This window comes from Juglans regia, chromosome 3 (genome assembly GCF_001411555.2).
Source record: "Juglans regia cultivar Chandler chromosome 3, Walnut 2.0, whole genome shotgun sequence".
NCBI lineage: Eukaryota > Viridiplantae > Streptophyta > Magnoliopsida > Fagales > Juglandaceae > Juglans > Juglans regia.
In genome coordinates this window covers 18,758,448-18,777,635 of record NC_049903.1, presented here as the reverse complement: position 1 = coordinate 18,777,635, position 19,188 = coordinate 18,758,448, and the positions used below count along the sequence as shown (strand labels likewise).

Here is a 19,188-nt window from a genome sequence, read left to right as displayed (position 1 = left end):
CCCAGGCAACCCCACTCCACCCAAAATGTATATATATATATATATATATATGTATATAAATACACATATTTAAAGAAATTTCGTTACCAAAATGATGTATTTTTGGTAACGAAATCTTTTTTTAAAAAAGAAAATGGATGCCAAAAGAATGTTGTTTTGGGGGATTTAAGTTTAGGATCCCCAATAATCATCTCTCTCTCTCTCTCTCTCTCTCTCTGGTTCTTTTTGTCGCTGCACTCTCTCCCTCTCGCAATCACCACAATGGTGCAACCAATGTCTGCATCTTCTCTCTTCCCCCTATCTTTCCTCTCAGGCAACGCGGTAAGAACCCAAAGATGTTTATGTTTTTTTCTTTCCTAAGATCCTCAAATTTCTTGCAGATGTATTATGTTTTGGTTTTCAATATGTGTTCTTGTGGATTTGAGATGGTTTCCATCGTGTGTTTGAATTTTTTTTTTTTTTTTGCTGGGATAGCCGTGGACACGGACAGGGGGCCCGCCCCAAGATGTGGGGCAGATTGCAGGGGTGCATGTGGGAAGGTGTCAACCCCGCCCAGGGGGCACGAGGCGGGTACACCCTTAACTGAGCTTCCCTATTTCTTTATCTTTGCATATGGCAGTACAAGAAAAAGGGCATTTTTCAGTGCTCAGTTTCGCAGCAAAAAGTTCCTGAAATCACCGCATTTGAGAATTTTCATCAATTTTTAATTCGTTGCATGTTAGTTGCAATGTTTTGAATACCGTACTGGATGTCGTACCAGTCAAGGCACTATAATGAAATATTTCGGTACCGGTACCGTTTCGTTTACCGTTTTGGGATAGTCGATATATGAATAAATTATATATAAAAATTATATTCCAAAATAATAGTCTATGTATGAATAAATTATATATAAATACATATATATAAATTATAAATAACTTAATTTGAATTGGGAGTCAAAAAATGAACTTGTAATTTGAAAAAATGAAAAAATAAAATAAAATAAATAAAGGTCGAAATAAAGGCCGGTACAGGCCGAAATACATGCCAATACGGCTAGTATTTCGACCAATACGAAATACATATAGTACTTGTACCGGCCCAGTGGCTGGTGCAGCAAATACTGGTCGTACCGGTCGATACGGTACGGTACGGTATTAACAACACTAGTTGGTTGGCATTATATGTTCACTTTTGTGCAAAAGCAATGAAACTCGAAAATTGTTTCAAAAAATGATTGTTTCTGGGGATTTTTTTTTCTCGCAATAACCCAAAATTACGCCGTAAATGGACATCCAAGATTCCTCAAACTATCGTGAGAAAAACTTAATTCCAGCATATAATTTTCGTCGCAAATTATAAGAAATTTGTTGCAAATGATCCAAACCTTTTGCATCGATCATATTTAATCACCGCAATTTTCCATTACCGGCGATTTCATTATTGCCGAAAATCACTATTTCCGGTTACTTGTCGCCAGAAATACTCTTTCAAGAAGAAAAAAAAATTGGCAGTACTTAAAAAACACAACTCAAAATAGTGCGCCACAGAATTGTCTATGGCACTGAAATCTTGATGGTTGAGACTAGGACTTCCAAACATTAGGAAAACTAGTCCTCCATTCTTTTACTTATAAAATAAAAAATAAAAAACACTAGGCAAACTAGAGAAACTTAAATAAGATTCCAATTCCTATTACCAAAGAAAAGGCAAAATTTGAAATAGAAAAAGGAAATAAAACCTGCACATGTGATTACAACTAAGGACAATAGAAGTCTGACAATCAACTCAACAAAGTATCCAGTAAATAGAATGGAATTTCTTCTGGAAAATATCTGATGATGAACAGTACCCATTAATATGTGTTTTGTGGATCAAAATACTCGTGTCTCGCACAAATAAGATTATAAATTCTACAGGCTCTGGTGGATGGGGCACTAATTTAGAATAGTAAAATTTCTTATTATTGAAACATGAAAGTAAACCAACTCATTGCAGCCATATAAAATTAAATCTCTGATCTCACACTCCACCCATAATTTAAAGGGGGAGTAGTCATCATCTAATCTAGAGATCATTGGTTATGTCCTCTTTTGTTAAACAATTGTCTAAATGTTCGTTACAATATGTCATATCCACATACTGAATACAAATTTACACGTAACAAAAATGAGATCCATGTGGAATTAGCAAAGTTTTCTGAATCACTCATGTCCAGAAATAAGTCATTTATATGGCAACAAATTGAAAATTGTTGATTCCATCGTTATATGGCAGTATCAACGTTCTGTAGTATATGGGAATAAAGATAAATATCTGCTGACATGCCCTTATGTTTCATCTTCCTGCTTTTACAAAGAGAATTGAGGGACACGTGGTAGCAATCTTCTGTCCACACAAGCAAAGCCATGCAGCAGGCAACAACTACGACAACTAGAGAATGCTAAAGTTCCATGAAATCCATGTTTGATAAGAATTTACTCGGCAAATATTTTAAAATTCTAAAAAATAGAGGCAAATGATACTACAGAAAAAATTTCTTATGATAGTTCAGGTAGTTAAAGAAGGTAAAATCAAGAGCACTTTCACCATTAAAAATCTATCCATAAGTGAACATATGAGTTTCTTTGTACTTGTTCAAGATACTTCACAATCCTTCATTATAACTTTGCCATAAAAGGAAGCAATTTTAATGAAATTATCATCCTGCCTATGTAATACCATTGTCACAAATTATCATCCTACATCAACGATTTGGAATAAATCTAGATGGCAGCCACCAAATAAAGGACTAGAGAACAGAAAATTACCCGTAAAAATAGTAAGGTACATTTTCTTTACTTCGACCACTTCCAACAACATAACAGCCCAGGAATTTTGCAACTTGCACAACAAGCTAACCAACTGCGCCAGATGCTACTGAAATGAAGACATATTCTCAAGACTTAGGAGTACAAACTTCATAGAAACCAGCATAAGCAGTCACACCAGGCATACCTATTTTGCAAAGAAAAATGGGTTAAGATATTCAAATATATTTATCACAGAATTTACCACTAGTTTACTTGAATGATCAAAGGGACCACGAGGGATACCTCAAATTATGAAGGGTCTGAGTACCATCTGCGTGAGCGAGGCTCCATTTGAGTAATCCCTCCCAGTTGGGTCCGTCTTTAGCCATTATTACTACAACCCAGGAGCCTAAAATTAAAAAATAAGACACCCTTTCTTCTTCTGCTTCGTTCTTCTTCTTCTTCTTTGCTTGGTTAGCGAGGAAAGCGGAAATGTAGAGAAGAAGGAGAAAAAAAACCTAAAACGAAAATGCATCATGCATGTGTCGATTAACAAACAGAACCAATTGATCTGATAGTACTACTACTGACTCTGAAACGAAAATGCATATTTCGACCCATGATCAAAAGCTAGAGATGATCAGAAGCTACAAAATAAACAAAAATCAACGTAAATATAGTACAATATTTTCATAACTCTTGTGGCCATAACTTACTGAGATGAGAGAAACAGAGAGATGAGGGAGAGACCGAGGGGTATCGAGGCTGGAAGAGGGAGAAACGCAAAGGGTGGACGCCACAAAATGCGAATTGCACGTGTCTATCTCTAGCAGTATAAACTATAAAGCCAAAAAGAGGCCGATCGAGTTAGGCTCAGACAAAACAATCAACGTTTCAAAACAACCAGATCCCTCCAAGGCTATATGCCAGCGCCAATGCACATCATGTCCTGGTTCAGTAGCCAGTTGTTTGGTGAATAATGAATTTTAACGGCATTTGTTGTTCTTAGAGATTGTGTTTATTTTTACCCTTACTATCAAACTGCTTACACCCCACATTTTACATATTTTAATTTTTTTTTTTATATCTACTAAACTAATTGAGTTCTTCTACTCATCATCATCCTTACATCACATAATAGGTAAATGAAAAAAAAAAGATAAAAGTTAAAAAAATTCACATAATTGATTAAATTCACATAATTGGGATTTGTAAGATGTAGGTTGATGCAGCCGTGGATCATACCAGATTCTAACTGACTTCCCATTACAAATTCCCCAGCAAAGCCCTTCTTGAAGCAGTTCTCTAGCAGATCATATACTTCTCCATATGAATGAATGATTGATTTCCATCTTAGCACAAAGGAAATCAGACTTGGGAAAATATTTGAACTGTAAAACTCTTGATGTTAGGGATTTGGGATATGTGAGGATTCTCCATCCTTGCTTTGTAGCAAGGTTAAAATTTCCAAACTCTCTAAAATTAAGCCCTCCTATGTCCTTTGACTTCCCCATTTCAGACCAATTTAACCAATGCAATTTCCATTCTTGGTTTGCTTGACCCCACCAGTACCCTCTCATCATCTTATTCAGTTGCTTCAACAATACTTTAAGAAGTTTAAAAACTCCCACAAAATAAGTTGGACTAGCTTGAATGACAGATTTCATCATAATTTCTCTCCCTGCATGATTTCTTGATATGTCTATCAATGCTGGAAGCCCAAGATATTTCTTATATGAAGTAGTACTTATGACTCCTATTATGTTAGCACTACAAGAAACGGCGCCATTCCCGACGCCTCAAATCGCTGCTAATAACCACGAAAATCGCTGCAAATACTTATTTGCAGCGATTTATGCTGCGTCGACAGTCCGTCGCAGTTGTTGCGCCTTTTAAAAAATTTGCCAGCAAAACGAAAAATTCGTTGCGAAAAATTTTTATTTGTCGCGATTTTTTTTGCTGCAAATATATTTAATTTCTCCGCAATTAATGACGGGATTTCACACTTCTATCGCTGTGAAAAAGTATTTGCAACACCTTATATTGCTGCTAATACCCATCAAATCGCCGCAAATATCCAATATTTTTTACAGCAATTTAGAGAAACGCTGCAAATAATCTTAATTGCGTCGATATAACGCGTCGCAAAATTTATTCGGGGCGGTACTGTTCGCCACAGTATATTATTTGCAGCGTTTTTACGTCTGTCGCCAATTCTTCAGATGGCGTTAATCTTATTTGCGGCAACTTTTTTCCGCTGCAACTACATTTTCGCATCGAGTTCTTGGCGCCGCAAAAAAATGGGCATACACTTTCGGTTTTGGCGACCAACTTTATTCGCTGCAGATGAGGAATACGTAAATTTACGGCGAAGTATTAATCGCCGCTAAAAATTATTTATTCCATTGGATGGCTTTGGCGTCAAAGCTTGTTCGCCGCAAATAGCTATTTCAAAATACAAATGATTTTTGCGGCGAACTATAAATCGCCTCAAAAGGGATTTTGGAACTAAAATATGCAGTATACGTACAGAATGCACAATTTGTTGTGGGTACCTAATTTCCTGCTCCAACTGATTCACAACATTATCAAATAGTACTTTAATCCAATACTTGTAAGCATAATAGCATCTATATATTAATATAAATTGAAGTTCTCATCCAATACATGATTAGTACATCATACCCTTTAAGGTTACTATAAACTGGCATATGGTGCATTAATGAAAGGCAATAAAATCTTACAAATGGGAGCAGCTAATGTCTCTTACAACTTTAAATTACAGATCAAACATCCACAATCCAGGTGATACAAGTATAAACAAATATAAAAAATATTTGTTGGGTGGAGTTCATCCGCAACTTCGCATATCGATCGTTGATGATTTGCGATGACTTGTATATATATTGAGCGACAAAGATCGATCCAGCTGTCTGGAACAGGGTTATCACCGCAAATATACACTGCCTTCTACATTCACTGCACAAAAGAAATATCCAAGTTGGAAATCTGCAATTAATATGAAAAAAAATGGTGTACATGAACAAATCATGGGGCAATTAATAGGAAATCTGCAGTGGAGTACACTGCCTTCTACATTATATAATTTTTTTTTGCATAAAACTCACACGAACATATAGCAGAAATTATCTAAAACCTATTAATACATTCTAAACCGAAAAAGTATAAAAAAATCATGTACATGAACCATGATTTCTTTTCTAGCTAGCTAGCTACCTAATAGTAATATATATTGTTAATCTAATTAAAAAAGCTATTAAAATGGAAGTATATATATGTATTCAAGATGATTATGATCTGTATTAGATCATGTGGTACATTATATTTGCATATACCACATGCATGCTAAGGAATATGATTTCAAATGTGCATACAATTGTTCATGAAAACTTATTAAACTATCATCTAACCTGAAAGTTAAACTATCAAGCTGCCATCTAAAGGATGGGACGTTACATGCTTACGCTAAATGAACTGCAGAAAAAAGGAAAATAGGCATTTATAGCAAACACCTACAAAGCAAACTCATTACCCGTTTACTACCTGAACACAAACAGTCTAGTTTGGAAAAGAACCCTGTATCATCAAGTGCCAGGAATCCTTTAGAGACTGCCAGCAATCTCAACCTGCAACCAAGCATCAAGCAGAATGGTATAAAGTTTTGGTGAACCATTGATTGTTTTGAATTTATTCAAAAATATATACATAAATAAATAAATTTCATGAATGAGCCATTTTTCAATCACAAATGTGGTTTAACTGTAAGGAAAAATTTACATTAAGTCATTTAAAAAGAGAAGCAAATGAATTCTGTAGCACAGGAAAGTGCATCAATTGGTAGGGGGAAAACTCAAGGTGCGGGGTGTGGTTCTGAAGAACTAGGCATCAGTTTGTTAGCAACAAAGCAAATCAAAGCTTGTCAGTAGTTCTGAATAAAGCCAGTTGCTTGTTTCTGTTTATGATGAACTGTTTTTCCAAGATATTTTAGGTTAGCAATTTTTTTTTGTAGTATATTACCTATGCAGAGGATGTCAAAAAAAATTAATATTAAAAAAAAAAACTCAAAAGATCTATAATCCTATGCAGAGAGATGTTTTGTGAACTTTTGATTCCACGAAAGGAAACCGTTGCAGTGAACCTGAAAATTTAGTTAACTACAGAGACAGTATTTTATTAAAAAAAAAAAAACGTACCTCCTATTCAAGGCATCATTCCCTGTCCAAGCGATTAGAGGAAATGCATATATGTCTCTTGGGAAGGCCTACAAGTGCAATATAGACATTAAAGTATCAGGAAATCAGTTGTATACATTTTGCAATCCAACATAACACAACTAAAACCTGCATAGAGCCAAAGGTGGTCTTAGAATCATAAAAACCAAAAGTTAACTTAAGGAATTAACATGGAAAGACATTTATTCCTGTTAACCCCTTCAGGTATTACAATTGCATGGGGTGTTAAAAGATATGAGAAATGGATCAGTAGAGGTTTCTTCCCATTGTGTTACTAGAGGCTAAGAAATCCAAAACTCAGAGAATCCTCCCAAAAATAGCCAACAATGCATTGGGATATGGGGGTAAACATATAAGTAAATCACCATGATCAGTACCCTGTGCACATTTTGCATAAAGAAGTTAATGGATCATATCACTGCAAGTCTAAAACATACAAAGATACATGCATGATAGATAAGCAGAAGGAAATGGCTTAAAATACACAAATTGACTGCAGATATGATTCTTTTCTTTCTTCTTTCATTTTTCGCTTCTAATTTACAGATGATTGAGTTAAGAAAGTTTGAAGATCTTTTACTTTTCCTTCTTTTAAGTCTTCTTTTCTTTGTCCAACCAAAAGAGAACTCAAACTTGGACGGTATATAAAATGACAAGTTATTTCGTTATCCCATTTATCATAGACTTTATAACTCAAAATATACTTTTCTGACTGACCTCTTGATATACAAAATACAAGTGACTGGAACTACTTCACAATAGAATCAGACAAGTGTTGGAGGATCAATTATTCTAAAAACTTAAACTTAAAAACACAACTCCAACAATACATATCAAGCTAACACAAATTAACGGCACCACCTTGCCTTTATATGTGCAACCAGAATCTGCACATGGAGCCCAGAAACAGAAACAAAAGCAAACAAGTTTCCTAGGACTCAAAACAGATGTTTCATAGGGAAAACAAACTTTGATACCATGTTAAAGAATCAATAATCATAAAAGTTTAAACTTATAGGAACTCAGCCCCTCAAGGTCTATCAAGTTAAGACACTAACCGAACATCAAAATGATTCATTTTCCATAACTGCATAATCCAGTTTGCAAAACCAAACTATGGTCAATGTACATAAGGTTTAGAAAGAAAGGCATTCAAAAAGTAGATACTCCTTAAACTTACCTAATTAAAAAAAACCCTTCTCATACACAACATACCATCCAAGACACATCAGCTTTCCCAACCCAGCTTGCTCCCACAAAATGGTATGAATTAGCCTGTACAACAAGCAACCAAATGTTGTTAAGCATGCCACTACACCCAATCGATATGTATAGTGAAGGCGGTGGCATAGATACTTACATGTTTGACTCATGTTCAATGAGGCCTAACATCAGCTGATAATTTTGACTTGATATTATCATACCTATTTAAGGCCTAATGTGCCAAAACATCTGCTTTCCCAGCCCAGCTTGCTCCCACAAAATATATACATATAACCTTCCATTGGGTAGATATTCTATATATATATATATATAGAATATAATCAATCCACCATCTTAAGCCAAAAATGCACCACAAAAAGAGACTCATTGAGGGACGGGTTCGCAGCTAAGATGGCCCTCAACATACGATCGGTTTCGTTTTGTTTCTCCATCATAACCTCCATGTTTGCCTTCATTTTCTCCATCTCAGTCTTGGAAGCTTCAGCCTCTTTCTTATGTTTTTCAATCAAAGCTATATACTCTTTCTCTCGTGCCAATGACCGTTGTCTTGTAGACTCGGGGATCACCATCTCTCCCAAGCCTCTTGCATATCCCGGTCGATGCCCAAGCACCTCTCTAAAGACACCCGCTGCTGCTTCGTCAGTTTGTTTATCTGGTTCTAGACTATCCAGCTTTCCTACCATATCCTTCTGCAATAGGACATAATGAACCGATTATGGACTTTTATGTCCTAATAATGCATTTTTAAGATAGTAGTCAAATAAATTAAACCATCATCGCATTTAACATACAAAATTTATGCTAGAATATACTCACATAAATGTCTTCGGTGGCAGGTGTAACAAACTTATCTTTCTTCTTGGACCAGTGAGTTTCCTTGTAGAAGTCCACCAAATTTACATTTTCAGCACGCTACATATGTGTGGTACGTGTGCATGTAACATATTCAATCAGATAATATATTACATATGGCATGGATAGCTCAATCACTAATAAATTTAGAACCAAACAAATGCTAAACAAAAGTTATTGAGCATATATGAGAGAGAGCATGGCGATATAGCATACCCCTTTCGCGAAAATCTACGTCCTAAATCAAACATTATGTTAGTGTGTGGTTGCCATGATTGCCATGATATGAGCTTTCAAACCTTATACCTTTTGTTCTAGCATCCTCACAAAGGATTTGCGACCAGTTGTGTGGTTAATTTTCAGCATCCTTCTATTGTCCCGATTTTGACTTGATATTTTCTGTCATTAAAAACCATCATTTTAATCAAAAGTATATAGAGTAATAAATATCTCATCTAACGTCTGGGTTTGGATTGAACATGCAAAATGCATACCTGGAAGGCCTCGCTACCCCATCGTTCACAGAGCTTAAACCATACTAGGGGGTGACCAAACTAGTCCCAGTCGCCAATGCCTCGTCATGGCTGCCATATGACATATATATCTGATGCAGTTGGTGGTGGAAGGCATTAAAGCGCTTACGAAGCTGTTTAGTCACAGCCAATTGATGGTTTTCTAAGTCCCAATCCAACTCAAAATCACCCTACATAGAGAACAAATAAAATTTAGGGTGATATGGCGTGAATTAGATATGGTATAAATATTTAATGATCAACATCAAAGTGTATGTGTATTCTTACCCGAACACGATCGATTAATTCATCCTTATGCTCTTGGGGCACATCACTCCATCTTGGATAGCTCATGTTGCAGTGATGTTTAATGATCCAGCTTAAACGTGTTGTAAACATGTTCGCATTCTCGCAACATGGTGCTGTTTCTCCACTATTTATTTTCAACAACACTTTCCCATGCTTACATAATTTTTCAAATTCAGTACACTTCGCTGGCCTGCGACCACGTCTCGTCTGTGCCTGCTGATCTCCAGGCACAGACGAGACACCCTCACCTGTATAACATAATAACAATAAGGGTGCGTTAGGGGTCTCATTTGTTTAAATCAATCTTACATAACAATGATATAGTATCCTAAAATCACCTTGTATATCAGTGTCAACTGGACCGAGCTGATTACTTTGAACAGGATCCGGTTGTTCCCTCGGGGAGGGTTCTCTGTTCGCCTCGGTCTCTAGACATGGGTTCGCACAAGGAGTCTCCAATGGATGGCTTGGAGGTTGCGTTTCATCATCTGAACTAGCATCTCCAATGCGGACTCCACGTGGCCTGCGTGCACTACATCTATACGGCACATATTTTCGGGGACGGGTTCCTCGTACACTGGGCAATGATCTACCTGGGCCGTTTATGCTCCTCATTAACTCCATGGGTTGAGATTCGCTTCTAATATGGATTTTGCCTTGAACACTTGTGCCAAATGTCTCCTATTTCCGTCCACCTGAGATTCAACAATAGCAAACATTAATTACATGAAGCAATTTAGAGGAAACATAACCACGACAACCTTGCAATAACACAATGCATAAAAATAAATATTGTGACACTATATTTATTAGTTTGTGTACCCTCATTAATACTTCTATTTCAGGGTCCATGAAAAAAACCAACATCTTGGATAAATTAGATGAATTTATAAGGAAAACTAGTTTGCAGCCCAGCATGCGAGCCAAGGCCATGAAGGCTGCCTCTTTCATGGCCTGGGGTGTTCACCTTGTTTCCAATGGTTGGCAGATGCCTATTCTGACTCCGATTCTTCATCGGTGGATAGGTCATCTTCATCCGAATATTCCCAATCACCATAACCATCTCCGGAACAAGATGGAACCATTCCATCATCAATAAAGTCTATTGAGTCGATGCATTCACCACCAACCGCCATATGGCCTCGTGCATCAATGTGGATAGGTTCTATATCAGTCCTACTAAGTGGAGTTGATACTGGATATGCATCACAATGTAAAAGTGGATAATCAAATGATGGCTCATTTTCTTGATATACATCATCCTCACTTGATTTGCCATCAATATTGTCCAGAACCCTTGGCACTGGTGGAATGTCGTACACATTCCTATTATTATACTTCTGCACAACATACCAGTTTCCCTTCGACCTTATATCTCTAATGTAAAAACACTGGGAAGCCTGGCATGCCAACACAAATGGTTCGTTCTTATACCAAGTTCTGTCCATGTTGACACTAGTTATATGATCGTCTACTCGTACCCCACGCTTCTTATCACCAACATCAAACCAATCACAACTGAATAAGTACACTCGACGACCTCCCATGTAGTGTAACTCCACAACATCATTAAGAACACCATAAAATTCTAAGTTATTAGAATCTTCGTCACCAGCTACCAACACCCCTGAATTTTGTGATCGCCGGCGAAGTTCAAGCTGCTTCGTATGGAACCGTTTACCATTTATAATGCAGGCAGCATATGATGCAACCCAAGGGTCAGGACCACAAGCTAACGCATACAAATCCGCGGACACCCGTGGTGGGTTTCCCGTACGTTGGTCTTGAACCTACACAAATATCGGGAAGACAAATTTTGAACTGGACCTTCCAAATACATACTCAAAAGCAAGGTCGGGTTAATTATAAATAGATAGAATATACGCCAAAGCTAACTTACACGTTGCTTGAACCAAGTTGGAAACTCCTGTTGATGCGTGCGATCAACAGAATTTGGGTTTGACTCCCTACATTTGTCATAGTGCTCCTTGCATTTGGAGAACACAATCGGCCAATCAATATTAACCCCAGTTACGTAAAGTCTAGAAGATAGTAGTAGGTCGTTTCGAAAAAGCACAAAGGAAGTCATGATTGCTTACTCGAGATAAGGTCCAATCTCGATACAGTTGTTAAGCACATACCATATGGCCGAGGTGCGGAGTTTATCTTGTAATTGCACATTACGGGCTATACCCAATGGACGAAGTCTTTGGTTGAAAACTTTGAAACCATCTATACAATCATCTTCTCCACCATCAATGTTGCGGTCCGCTCGATTAAACTTCATCTCAACATCTTGGAGATACATGGAGCAAAATGTCAAACACTCAATGTGAATGTAGGCTTCCGCTATTGAACCTTCTGGACGAACTTTATTTTTAACATACAGCTTGAATTTGCCGAGATACCTTTCGAACGGATACATCCACCGATATTGAACTGCACCTCCGAGTATGGCCTCACCCGGTAAATGGACAGCTAGGTGGACCATAATATCGAAAAAAGAAGGAGGAAATATCATCTCTAATTTGCATAGAATGGTGACGAAATCAAGTTGAAGCTGGGATAAGCGATTCACATCCAGGGTTCGGGCGCACAACTCTTTGAAGAAACTGCTAAGTTCAGTCAAAGCCAATGCAATATCACTCCTTAAGAACCCCCCAACAGCAATAGGAAGCAGTCGTTGCAAGAAAACATGATGGTCATGGCTTTTGAGGCCAGTGATTTTGCAGTCACGTACAGATACACAATGCATGACATTGGAGGCAAACCCATCTGGAAATTTAACCCCAGCCAGCCACTCACAAAATTTATTCCTTTCATCTCCATGTAATGTGTACAATGCACGTGGCATTGTAACACGTCCACCTTCAGACTTAAGATGCAATTCTTTTCTGAAGCCCAAGTTCTCCAGATCACGCCGAGAATTTATATTATCTTTTGTTTTGCCAGGAATGTCCATTAAAGTGCCCAATAGGCTATCGGAAATGTTCTTTTCAATATGCATAACATCTAGATTATGTCGAAGCCGCAACATTGACCAATAAGGTAGTTTGAAGAATATGCTTTTCTTTGTCCAGTTCAACTGTTCTGCAGTGCGTTTTCTCTTCCTACAAGATTTTCCAAATTGGACATCTCCAAGCATTTGTAGTTGAGTTAAGAGACTATGTCTTTCAACCCAATTTGGTGGCATGCGATGATCTTCTTTACCGTTGAACAATCCTTTTCTCGTCCGCCACATGTGACCTGCCGGTAATAGACGTCGATGTCCCATATAACATTGTTTTCTGCCATACTTCAACCAATTGGAATCTGTGCTTGCATTGCAAGAGGGACATGCCAATTTCCCTTTTGTTGACCACCCAGAAAGATTTCCATAAGCAGGGAAGTCATTAATTGTCCACAATAAGGCAGCATGCAACATGAACATTTCCTTTGTGGAAGCATCATATGTAGGTACCCCATGTTCCCAGAGTTCAAGCAACTCATCAATTAACGGCTACAAATACACATCAATGTCATTCCCTGGTAATTTTGGGCCAGGGATAATGAGCGATGTCATGAAGAACTGGTCTTTCATGCATAACCACGGCGGCAAGTTATACGAGACAAGAATCACTGGCCAAATGCTATACGGTTTTGCTAGGTTGTTGAAGGGATTGAAGCCGTCGCTTGCCAGACTGAGCCTAACATTGTGAGCATCCCTAGCAAACCAACAATGGGCTTGATCAAATGTTTGCCAGGACTGAGAGTCAGCAGGATGTCTCATACTACCCTCATCGGGTACCCGCTGCTCTTTATGCCATCTCATATCAGATGCTATCTTGTCTGTCACAAAGAAACGCTGCAATCTTGGCTTCAAAGGAAAATGCCGAAGCACTTTTTGTGGGATCACTCGTGACCCATGTGTATTTGGCATCCAACGCGAAGCCTTACATATAGAGCACTCATTAAGATTAGCAAATTCCTTCCAGAATAAAATGCAGTCGTTGGGGCATGCGTGTATTTTGTGGTACTTGAAATCCAACCCTCGCTCCAATGACCTTGCCTCCTCATATGAACTAGGCAATTTAGCATCAGGAAAGGCAGACCGCAGAAGGCTTATGAGCATATCGAAAGACTTGATTGACCACCCACCGAGCGTTTTAATATGTAACAACTTCACAACGAATGAGAGTTTTGAGAATTTAGTACAGCCGTTGAATAGAGGACGTCGAGCATCCTCTAATAGTTGGTCAAAAGTTGAGTTTGGGGAGGGATGTGGTATTGATAGCTGAGTTGGCGATGTAGTGTTGTCTTCAGGAGCATCTCCGAATGTGCCTGCCCGGATGTCATCTAACATACGGTCCATGTCATCAATGTAGTTGTCTTCAACTCCAACCCCGGGATCGGTGCCATCGTCAATGATGGGGAGTGTTTCCTCCTCTCCATGAAATATCCACTGAGTGTAATTTGGATTGATCCCTTTTATAAACAAGTGAGACTCCACCTCAAATATAGGCAAGAAGAGGTTATTACAACATATACGGCAAGGACACCGAATGCGATCACTTCCCTCACAATGGTTTCGTGCCATTGTGAGGAAATTTTTAACCCCTTCAGCATATGCAGGTGATACAAGTCTATCACCCAAATTCATCCAGCTTTTGTCCATCTAAATAAAAAGAAGACTCATCATGTTAGGTTATTCGTCTCGGTGAACGATGATATGGCAAAGGTTATTACGATGTTCTATATACATATGGAATAAGAAAGTGTAAAGAGGGATTTATGAGGTGCGAAAAAATCACCTCTTGATTTTTCACGAGGAAGTGATCATGCATGTGGATTTCAGACTTAATATCAATACATATTAATAATAATTTATGATATGACACAAATATCAAAATCATGTAATTTGTTTAACAGTCTTGTAACCTAACATGATCATCATGAAGTAGTAGATATGCATCAAACTCAGCATGAAATATAAGTTGATAGATACATTTCAAGATTAATGAGCAAAATGTAAAAAGATAACGCAATCAAACTCAATCCATGGCGTTAGTTACAAGTTGTTACGATGTAAATTAATCAAATTAGGAGATTAAGTGACAAAAACATGACAAGTATGATCCCATGCCAAACCACCCAATTCGTCCCCCTTCCCATCTAATTTAATTGTCATTTTGATGGAAGACAGTTATAAGCGTTGATTAATATAAAAAGAAGGCACCCAAGCGCTGAGATTTATTCGCGTACTTTAAAGTCAAGGTCATCAATTATCAGTAACATATATATGTCATTGAAGTACTCGAAAAACTCAAAAGATCCATCCTCTATATAATAAAGGAAAAAACTGCTATAAACTTGTCATGGTTAATCAAACATAGATGTGACTTATGAACTGCAAAAAAAATTTCAGCAATTGATTAAATGCTTCCAGCTTCTTTTTTCCCTCATAGAGAACAAATTTATCGCATAATATGAAGAATATCCAAAAATTCATGAAGTGACTGATTTATGAAACAGAAAATTTCAGTTTAGTTATGCTTGACTATTTGTTGTTGTACAGCTTGTCTATAGATGCTAGCATCTCGGTCTAAGTGTTAGCAGTTTCTCGGATAAAATTTTTCGAAAAAGTACCCCAGGTTGGAAGCAGTGTCGACCAAAAAATGGCCATGAATAATGGCTTATTTCAAAGTCCAGATTAATTCCAGCAGACTAAAATATTGCCGTAAAAGAGCCATTTTCTTGTAGTGATTATATCTCACACGAGCCTTTTTTACATGTATAATTTACAGAAAAGAAATTCCAACTACCCTATAGAGTTTGAGAGAGAGAATATCATGAACAAGATCAATAACATTAAGGAAACTTTACGTGGCTTTCTACATGAAAAGCAATAAAGGCAACATTCATACCATATATATGTAAGAAAAAAGAGGCAAAAAGATTTGATGTATATTTATAGGACAGCTCAAAATACTGATGAATTAGTGGCAAAATTAAAGGCATACACTCATGATCATTACACTTAAAATGTTGTTCATAAGACTTTTTTTTTTAAAGGAAAAGGAACAACGCTTTTGTCTACAAGCTCGTATATAATGGCTTAAAATTGAAAAATATTTTATGTTTAAGTAATGTTAGAGAATGAAATTATAAGTGGTATATTTTGAGATCATGAGAACAACTCATCTCACACTTCCCAAACATGGCCTTAGTATTTTCCTAAAATACATAGAAGTTTAACATGTTTCTACTATTAATACTTGTGAATTATAACTACATTGACGGCCTGCATGTTTTCCAGTTAAAATGCAATACTATAAAATACTTTTACAAAAAGATAAAACACAACAAAACGGTATATACATTAAGTCATCACAATGAACCCCGTAATTTTCACAAACACAGTACAATATATAAATATTTTAACATCTTTTATTCCAGATTGTTAACTAAGAACCTAAGGCCACTGTTCAGTATGTGTATTCTCATATACACAGACACAAAAAACATTGCAATTAAGAGAGATGTTGACACTAGTTGTTTATTTTTCATGAAACAGCTTCTTGAGATGTAAAAGTAAGTGTTTAAAAAAATTATAGGCATATTAACGACAGGGGATCATTAACAAGATAAAAACTTAAAATATAAAGTCTGGAACAGGGCAAAGTTTTCTTGTAGTGATATGCTGCCATACGATTTTCCACTAACAAGTAAACACATCAGCTTTAACGATAAAGTCCACCAAGTACCTCTTAGGATTATATGCATGCATCTTGTAAACCTCCAAAAAGCTGTTAGAGGAGCCAGTCACTCTTCTATCAATTTGTTTGCATCATAAGTATTTCATTTGCATATTTCTATATAGTTAAGAGTATTTATGTTGGTGATTAAAAAGGTTTAAAGCAGGAGATATATAAACATATTATATGATGCCTAACTAATTTCTTGAACACATAATGTTGTGTTCAAGAAATTCATACAGATAGCTGGAGATGGAGGAGCTGGAACTTTGCGCCTAATTTACATTTGTTTTTGTTTTTATGTTGATGTCATGGGGCAAGGAACTAATTGGTTTATGGGTCCCCTTGGAGGGGGTTTGTATTTCTTTCTCCTGGCTAAGGGAATGTGAATTTTGTGCGTGGTGTTTGAAGCCTGTATGACAACATGTGGGATGATGGTAATTCTCTGGGGCCTAAAGAGGTGCACAGCTACTTAACCCGTATGATGTATAATAGGAGGAACAAGTTTAATCCACTGTGGAACTCATTTATTCTTGGTGGAGTGAAAAATGGGCAGAAGTACCTTGGCATGGTAATCCTAATTTGCCATTTTGTTTGATGCTCTGCTGCTAACTATCTGCATCTACGAATAAATTACTGTAATTTTTGGTTCAGGTTAGAATGATAGGTGTAAATTTTGAGGATAATCATGTAGCAACTGGGTTTGGGAATCATCTTGCCCGGCCTATTCTTCGTGATGAGTGGCACGAGAACTTGAGTTTTGAAGATGGTGTCAAGTTACTGGAGAAATGTATGCGTGTACTGCTATATCGTGATCGGTCTGCTGTCAACAAGCTTCAGGTTTGTTGTTTCCTTACATCATTTATCATGATTTCCTTTTCACCTAGTGAGTATATGGATTTCGTGTCCAAGTTTCCAATAACTCATAATTTTTAAGACCCTCAGAAAAATAAGTAATAGTTTTACAATTATATTAGTGGAAAACATTTAATTTTTTATCTAATTGTTGGACCAAATTCTGCAACTACTCTTGATGTTTGTATTCTCTAAATCTTATTTTGAAATGAAGTATTTATAAAGTTCAGTTGAATTTTGTTTTGTGTTTTTAAAGAATTAGAGGAATTTGTGAAATTCTGCTTCAAATATATGAATGAACTCACCTCTCTCATTCTCCCTCATCCTCTTTTTTGGTTTCATATTCCCCATGAGTTCTAATTCTTTTTGAGAAGTCGTAATAGTTCTAATCTCTCTGTCTTTTCTGTATGCATTCCCCAATTCAATTGCTAATGCGGGCATCAGCATCATAAACATGGTTTCTAAAGCACTGGTTAAGGCATAGAAAAACAAAGCACTTACAAGAGATACAATGGGGAATATATTTGTAGGAAATAATAAGATAAAATTTACAACAGATAAAGTTTACATATAATACTATGGAACTTCAAAGACAGTCGACTAAAACACAAACACAAACTTTGATACCAGTGAAGGGTTGATGAATAAACCAAACAGAACTCAAAATCCATAAGCTACAGATCAACAAAAAAAAAAAAATCACTCAGAAACCATCTATGCATAAGCTGGAGATCAACAAATCCATTAAGACTGCATTCGACACACACTTAATCAGTACCCACCAAAATGCATAATTTTTGCAATAAGCAACTCATGCGAGGATGAAGGGGGAGAGCAATTTCTTAAAGGGAACCAGGGATACCTGTCGATGGACGATCTCGACCGCCAATATTGGCCTTCCCAAAACAATCACTCGGAAACGGACCGCGGGGAGGCACTGACTACGGTTCGCTTCAACTCTGGAATGAGGGGCCTGGGATTTACAGCTCCAGAATCGCCGGGCGCAAACAGGGGCATGTGTGAACAAGTTGGTAGGCAAAAATGGGGACGCAGGAAATCGGGATTTGGGGGGAAATAGGGATTTGGGGGGAAATCTGAACTTCGATGGAGGTATTGGCGCCGTTTACATTAAAATGAGATTCGCAGCGAACTTATGCGTCGGCATTACGTTTTCTTATTTTGCGGCGGTTTAATTCGCCGTAAGTAACGTCAAAATCGCTGCATCAGTATAATAAAATTTTACGTCGAAAATATTCGCCGTAAATAAGCATAAAATCGCCGCAAAAAAACGACAATAATACGCACTAGTTGGAAGCCGCGTCGACCAAACCTATCGCCGTTAATAATGACTTATTGCGGCGAGATTTATTGCAGCAGACCAAAAATCGCCGCAATAGGGCCATTTTCTTGTAATGTAGTGATGTTGTCCCTTGGTCAAGACTTGGTATTTTTGTTAAAAAATATAGAAGACTTGTCTTTGTTCAATCTCTGACATGTTGCTTCCTAATATTGACTTAAAACCTGCATCATTCTCCTCCATTCCAAAGCTGTAGCTTGACAGAATATCAAGTAGTCATTTGTAAAGAACAAATGACTAATATGAATTTTCCCTCTAGCTATAGGAAGGCCATTTATCATCTTTGTATTCTCAGCTTTGTTAAGTATTTGAGTAAGT

At 37.2% G+C, this 19,188-nt stretch overlaps 1 protein-coding gene across 1 annotated transcript; it reads left to right on the top strand.

The window, feature by feature from the left end:
• Positions 1-17,075: 17,075 nt before the first annotated feature.
• On the top strand, positions 17,076-18,591 carry LOC108982865 (proteasome subunit beta type-4-like). The gene is made up of 3 exons (XM_035688714.1): positions 17,076-17,229; positions 17,313-17,569; positions 18,321-18,591. Exons 1-3 carry the CDS (start codon positions 17,083-17,085, stop codon positions 18,589-18,591), a joined length of 675 nt encoding a protein of 224 aa, XP_035544607.1. The 5' UTR covers positions 17,076-17,082.
• Positions 18,592-19,188: the final 597 nt, after the last annotated feature.

What these genes read in the sequence shown, in the direction of transcription:
- LOC108982865 (XM_035688714.1), top strand. Translation starts at nt 17,083, where the DNA reads ATGTGGGATGATGGTAATTCTCTGGGGCCTAAAGAGGTGCACAGCTAC. An exon ending in GGCAGAAGTACCTTGGCATG is followed by an intron (nt 17,230 to 17,312) that starts GTAATCCTAATT and finishes TTTTTGGTTCAG; the next exon opens with GTTAGAATGATAGGTGTAAA. An exon ending in TATATGGATTTCGTGTCCAA is followed by an intron (nt 17,570 to 18,320) that starts GTTTCCAATAAC and finishes TTTTGCAATAAG; the next exon opens with CAACTCATGCGAGGATGAAG.